The 7,531-nt window shown below is 27.8% G+C and overlaps 1 protein-coding gene across 1 annotated transcript in view; it reads right to left on the bottom strand.

Moving 5' to 3' along the window:
• Positions 1 to 6,275, bottom strand: part of LOC111032960 (endoribonuclease rege-1-like) — a 9,736-nt gene extending 3,461 nt beyond the window's left edge. Inside the window, exons 1-5 of the mRNA XM_022313464.1 lie at positions 5,999 to 6,275; positions 2,168 to 2,665; positions 1,344 to 1,446; positions 567 to 791; positions 493 to 529 (exon numbers count right to left, since the gene is read on the bottom strand). Of these exons, the coding sequence (XP_022169156.1) occupies positions 493 to 529; positions 567 to 791; positions 1,344 to 1,446; positions 2,168 to 2,507 (705 nt within the window). The 5' untranslated portion in view covers positions 2,508 to 2,665; positions 5,999 to 6,275. The remainder of the gene's footprint in view (positions 1 to 492; positions 530 to 566; positions 792 to 1,343; positions 1,447 to 2,167; positions 2,666 to 5,998) is intronic.
• Positions 6,276 to 7,531: the final 1,256 nt, after the last annotated feature.

Genomic DNA, 7,531 nt, shown 5'->3' with positions numbered 1-7,531 from the left:
CCCCCCCCCCCCCCCAATGAAAATTCCTGTTTACGCCGCTGCTACTATTATACTAATATATTGTATACTAAGATCTATCCTAAGCAGTAAAAGCAAAAAAAAATATAGAAATTGTAATTATTTACATCCTTTCTCAAAGTTATAAAATATGTAACACTGTAAATGCTAATATGCAGCTATACCTACTATAGTTTTTTAAAAGTATAGTTGTGCATAATAATAGGTAGGTATTAATACTTCATCATAGAAAACTAGTTTTTTTCAAATGAGTGATGGAACTTTAGGTTTGAGCAAGTTATGTTAATAATATGCACAGAAATATAACAATAGTTATTGTTTATGTATGTAATATATTCATAACATGAAGTCAGAGCCCATTCAAAAAGTAGGTATAAAATTGTACTAAATTAGTTTTTTGTATAATGGATTGCTGTTAAGTTATATACTAGATAGCACTGTCATATTTTATTCATAATATATGTAATAACTAATTATACTAAAACATTTAACAGTAAAATCTAAAATGATAATATGATGTATATAATACTAAATAAATTTAAGATTACCGATCAGTGTAGCATGTCAGACGAACGTTTTGAATTTCTCTACTGGGTGTAAAATAAATATGACCCTGGTCAATCAAAAAACTAATGATTGAATGAGTTGGTGTTCCAGGCATTCCTCTATGATGTTGTGGTATCATAACTTTCACGGATTTAAATCCTTGGAAGATGAAAAACTGTACACATAAAAACATGCCAATTGCAGAAAATTTCTTGTGTTTTCCATGTCTAAATATATAAACAACAAACCCATTATTTATTAACATTTTAAGCTTTTAATATTATCACAAAGTCTTATTCTAAGTTTAATATGTCCATATATAATAAAAACAAAACTTTTTGTGAGGACAATAATTAGTGATATAAATATATATTAACACCGAAATTAATTTAAAAAATGGACACTACCTAATTATTTGCAGATATTTTAACCCTAGATGTAGTAATAGTTGTAGTAAATAATCAAAAGATTTCGAGGAAGGTCTTACATTATATGTGTAACTGTGTAAGGTTATGTAACAATGATTTATCTGACAAATCTAATTCAGCGCACACCCATAAGCATGTTAGCCTATTGGCTATTGGGCTATTATCTACCTATCTGTAGTATATGAATCAAAATACGAGATTGATTCTCTCTTAGTGGATATTATAATTTATTATTGTAAAAACAAAATATAATTTTAATCACTTCTGTCCTTAGGTCTTAATCTTATTATAATTTTACTCAACATTATTGTAAAAGGTAGCTAGAATAAACTGTATGTAGAATATACTTACGAGTAACCAATATTTAAGCCATCAATAATAATTGGTCTCCGTCTTTCAACAGCCTCTGGAGTTGTAATCGGTGAGATTATGTGATACAAATTATTAGTAGGTTCTACAAAATCAAAAACGCATAATCAAAAAACCTAACTTACCTAAATAAGTCAAATTTTAACTTTAAACAATAAGGTATTATTAGTTTAAAAAAATTCCAAAGATTTAAAAATATACTAGGTATACCTAATAAGGAAGGCTCAGGACTAATAACATTTGCTTATTTGGATGGTTTCTCATAAAATCTAGCAGTGTTATGGAAGTGTATGTCATGTTACAACATGTTCAATTACCTATTACATTTGAAAGTGCTTTTTTCAACAGTTTTTAAAAAAAATGCTTATTTTCAGTACAAAAACCTAGAAATTCTAGTTGATTTCCGTTTTTTTTTTGGTTTTTATTCACTAGAACTAAAAATAATTTTACCCGTTTGAATCATATTTTCTAGTAATAAACAACGGTTAGTCCGGTAGCTACTCGTTAGTTAGGTTAGCTAGCCAGCTTATTTTTTGCTTATTTTAATATTTCTAAATGTGTATTTCAGTGTGGTTATAACGAAGTATTTTAGCCTTTATTTTGATGATTATAATTGTGGTAAGTCCCGAACCGTGCTAATAAGTATTTACAAAAATATACATAAATATAAAAACAATATTTATGTAATAATAAAAAAAAAGTGGAATTGTGTGGAATTTATTATGATTTTAAAAATGCAAAACTCTTAAGTATAGACTCTAAATTATTATTTATTAACATTTTAAATTAACAAGATTAGAAATTACCTGGACGAAAATAATTCACTGAAGATTGAGAAAGCTGTAAAATGTGACCAACAGATGGAACAATTTGATTTTTTCGTCGATGCACTATGTTATTATTAGGTTCAATACCAAATGCAATGTGTTCATTTCGAATTGCAGGATAGTTATTGACTTGACGAAAGATTTGACCATTATTTTGTACTGTTCCATGATTATTATGGGTCATATTATTATGAGTAATAATAGGATTCATGGCAGGATTGAATGCTCCATTATAAGCTATATTGGAAAACCTGGCTTGGTTAATTCCATTTACTCTCTGAGTAGAAGCTGGTCTTCGTTGATTTGGTCCTCGGTTCATAGTAGAATTAAAATTTTATTTTTTTCAGACAAAATTAGTATTATTTTGTAGATGTATTTGTTTCAGAATCTTTCTAAAAATTATCCTTAGATCATAAATTTTTCTTCGTATTTCTTGGTGACTGATTCTTATACTTCAACACTTTTCATATGATGAACCTGAAAAATACTTTAATGTAATTAGTAAAATATATAATAATGAAGATTATGGTCATTATATATTCACAATGTAAATGACGATAATTCATTAGTAAGAAATATAAAATAAAATTTATATTTATATTTCTTACATTTATTAATCACTAAAATAGTAAAGCATTCTCAAAATACAACTAATAACTACAAAATTAACTTCATGAAAATTTTTCAAAATATATTTTATATTAGGTTGTATTAGAATATATCCTTTTTAAAGTTATAAATTATAAGGTAGGTAACCTTATTTCTGTCTTGCTAACTTTTTAAAGTAGGTAATATTTATCAATTTATGAATTTTTAAATGATAGTCCTCTCATATAATAATTGTTAAATGCAATTATTAACTCTAGTACAATTTTATTTTTTTGAAGTACAGAAATAGTTACCTACTTACATAATTAATATAATTTATTTCAAAAATAGTTTATTGCCCAATTAAATTATGCATGGTGTTAAGTTTAGCAAATATTTATATAAATCAAAATCAATTGAACTTTAGTTAGGAACCTTTAAATACCAAATTAAAATCTATCTCAGTATCTAAAAATCTAAATTGAAATAGTTTTAAAATGTATAAAAAATTGACCAATTATAGGTACATACTAGGACAGATTATTTTCAGCTTTTGGAAGGTAATGTTCTATACCTACTTAGAAAATCAGGAATCTGGATGATCCATTAAAACATGTTGTATGTTAAAGAAATGTAAATATAAATTTTTTTAGAAAATTATCATGCTTTTAAAAACAAAATAAAAGTATGGGTACTATACAAAAATAATATTAATAAACCAAACATACCAATAGTTTGGAAAAGTGACGTTTTTACCCAACGTATTTCAAATGAGAAATAATGTAAATACATATTCATTATTATTGTTTTAAATACTTATTTAAGTTGTAACTACCTATGTATTAGGTATTTCAAATTTTGCATTTGGCGAATAAACTCCAACGGGTGGCAGAATTGTGCTAAACAGTTCACACTCGTTTCTGGTTTTTTGAACGGAAAAAAAGTTATTTAAAATTTAAATTATAGCTATTTATGAATTTTAAAAATATTAACAAGTTTTTTATGAGTATTTTTAAATATTGTTGTTTTTAAATAGGTACCGTAGTTATTAAATTATATTATTATTATTTTTATTTATTTTATTATTAGCAATATTAGGTACCTATAGTAAAAACAATAAACTATTAAGATATTAAAATTACAAATTATTCTTAAAACGACCAACGAATGATATTAGTTAGAAAATAGATTTTATTATAATAATAGGACCAAGTGCAATTCGAACATTCCTTTTTGAACCCAAGTTCAATATTTGATCATTATTCTATTCTTTCTAGAGTGCAATTCGAAAAAAGTTAGTGCAATCTATCCTTGATAAATTTTGCAAACCACCATTGGATGTTTTATCTAAAATGCTTTTTATATTTCAATACTCATAACCAGTGTTCGGAACGTTCACTAAAAAAATGAACTCGTTCACGTTCACGTTCTATTTTAAAAATACGAGTGACGTTCACGTATCGTTCACTATTTATGAACGTGAACGCGTGAACGTGCGTTCATGAACGACGTTCTTTCCAAACACTGCTCATAACTATGATAATTGTTGAAGTTCTTTTTTACTGCACAAGCGATTAGCGATTAGGCGATAGCGAATTATTTAACGCAGAGTCGTAAACCCCCACTCTCGACAAACACATATTTAATATAATAATTCATATTTTGTTATAATATGTTTCTTGGTTACCTAGATATTTTTGTTATTTATATTTAATTTGTAATTATTATCAGTCTACTATAAAATCAATATATTATTATGATTTTATTAATACGTACTTTAAAATACGTAGGTATGTCAGTACACACAACCAAAGATAATAGTTAAATAAATATTTAAATTTCATTGGAATTTTATAAAAAATGTTATATATATTATTATATTGTCTTTCAATATCATTTAGTGTAGCGAGGAATACGTCAGCAAGAGTTATAAGTAGAGGGGTGCACAGTCCTTCCCGAGTCTGACTCTTTGGATTAGATATAATATTTTTCTTTGGCTCTGACAAAGAGTTTGCATTTACTGATAGAAGCTAACAGGTGTAACAGGTAACAACAGTTTTTAATGTTTAAAAAGTATGGTATACGGTAACAACGTCCCTACACTACATCAAAATTGAAAATATATATTTATATAACATGTTAAGTTTGTGTTTTCATCGTTCAATGATTTATGAGTGACGTGAACAAATATCACACAGTGATGTATAAGCTGTCTTTTAGACAAAATACAATAATCTATATTATATTATCTTACCCTACTACAGTACCACCCTACACTACCGAACATATTGAGAAAACGAGTAAAGATCGAGCGCCTTCTATGTACTCGTAATTATACTTCCTATACACTAATTTTGCTTGTCTAGTAGTATAAGGTCTATGGTACTGATACCCACAGGTTTTTTTTTAATTATTTTATATAATAGCAGAGAGATACAGAAAATGTTTTAAGTACCTATCTAATACCTATAGGTATGAATAATATTTTTCATGAGAGATCTTATTATAGCTACAATAAAAGAGGGAGAGCGATTAAGATAATGGGATTTAATTTATCGAAATAAATTACTATTGAATGCCTAAAAAACAATAATATTTATATAATTATAGCGTTTTCATGGTAAGTCCTTGGAGGTACGAAGAAAAAATAATAAAACTAATAAGTAAAAAACACATTTACATTTTAATTTTTAAATATTCCAGAACTAAATTTAAATAAATCGGTTTGAAAATCATATTTGTATAAAAATCTATAAAAACTATAGTGGTCTTTCAAAAATACATTTCATCTGTGATTAGGTGTATAAACGATTATTAACGAAATTAGCTGAAGTCGGAAATTGTACACCTAGACTTAGTGAATAGTGGAGTAGACGTAGACTGAGGTAGCAAAATCCCGTATACACCACTGCATTATACATAATATTTAGTTATTGATACCTATAAAATATAATATACCGACTACCTAGTGATTTATGTGTTCTTTGTTCAACCGAGATCATCAAACTATTTCACAAACAAATATTTGACCAATTGAAATTATAGCAAAATAGGTACATTTATTCCAAACATAAATTATCAACGAAGTCATAATATAATTACAACTATTTTTATTATATTACCTTACAAATGCATGTGACTTTACTTTTTAGTAGGTTAAGTTGGATAAACAGAAGACGTCACTAGTATAGTAGCATAATAAATATATATTTTTTTAATCACCTGTTGTCCTAATTGTTTTGTGTAGTTTTATGGATGAATTCCGAAATTAATTTTAGAATTTCCAACGAAATCTTCGACAGTAACCAAAAATGTGCACTCTTACCAAGAACAACACCGACGAATGATCAGAATTGACTTGTATACAATTATGAAATGAACCACAAAGTATAATATTAACGCGAAACGAACGAATGAGACCCGTGAGCACTTGTTGCAGAGTAATAAATTGTTATTGCGTCGTAGTATAGCAAACAAAAATCAATACACACCTGCAGCGTCATTCGGGGTAAGTTAGGTTATCTGGGTCATGGAGGATAACATCGAACAGTATGACCATATTTATCCTTCACCCTTATATTCTATTACGTCAGCCTGCACGTGGGTTAGTTGGCGCGTTCCCCGCCATCCGGGGGATCCTTAAATCATATACAATGGGTGGGACTACGTATGTAGTGTACTGCTCGTATACCAAGCTGTAACCTACATAATCCCATCCACCGTGGAGGGTGAGCTCCACCCATTTCATTTCAAGAATCAACGCGTTATTGCGCAAGCGTCGTGCCAACAATCAATACAAAATAACTCAAAAGCGGGGAGTGATGTTTCTGACACATAAAATAATTGAAGTAGCTCCATACATTGTATATGATCTAAGGATTGAACTCTATTGATAATGATTAGGAATAATAATAAACTTGTTTATGGAAAACAATAAAGAAAACAATATATATTAATCGTAATAAAACTATTATTGATACCCACACAAGGCCGTAGCCAGAAAAATATTTAGGGGGGGGATTTATAAATATGTTATATTATACAATAAAGTATGAAAGCATAAAAATATTATTTAAATTAAATTAATCTTTATTTAAAAAATAATTAAATCTTATTTCAAAAAAAATAGGAGGGGGGTAGGGTTCAAACCCTACTGGAAAGATGGCTCTCCTGGTATATATTTAAAACTAAAATTTGATTTTCCTGGGCTGGTGACGCCACTATTTTATTCTTACGACCCTAATTTTCCTTTTAAGGGTTGAATTTCCGAAAATCCTTTCTTAGTAGATTCATATGTACACAGTAAAATTAGCGATCAGCATGAGACATATTGTATGGCATAATATTTCGTTCTACGAGCATAAATATATGTAATATAATATTATTTAGAATTTTGTAGTCAATGATATTAGATATTATAATTATTATATTGATTAGAATGATTAGATTATTATTATTATTCTATTCTGTTCGTTATGGTTTTTAAATTGTCCATATTCTTTTGTTTTTTATAAGAGTTTCGGGTTTATCGGTATTCGAAAATAGTTTTGGTTTACACTGTACACTGTTGACAGTCAATCAGTGCATTCCTCTATAAAAGTAGTTTTTATTTTGAATTTCAAGCGGACCTATCGATATTTTTAATAGCTTTTAAAAATAACACTTAAGATGCCCAAGAGAAATTAATATTCCTTAACTCTTGAGATACGGCCTTGCACGGAACAAGTTGGTAAATTGGGTCCCAAATTATATTAA

The sequence above is a fragment of the Myzus persicae genome, unplaced genomic scaffold (assembly GCF_001856785.1).
Source record: "Myzus persicae strain clone G006 unplaced genomic scaffold, MPER_G0061.0, whole genome shotgun sequence".
NCBI classification, from domain to species: Eukaryota; Metazoa; Arthropoda; class Insecta; order Hemiptera; family Aphididae; genus Myzus; species Myzus persicae.
The sequence above is the reverse complement of the archived record's forward strand: the minus strand, read 5'-3'. Positions and strand labels throughout refer to the sequence as shown.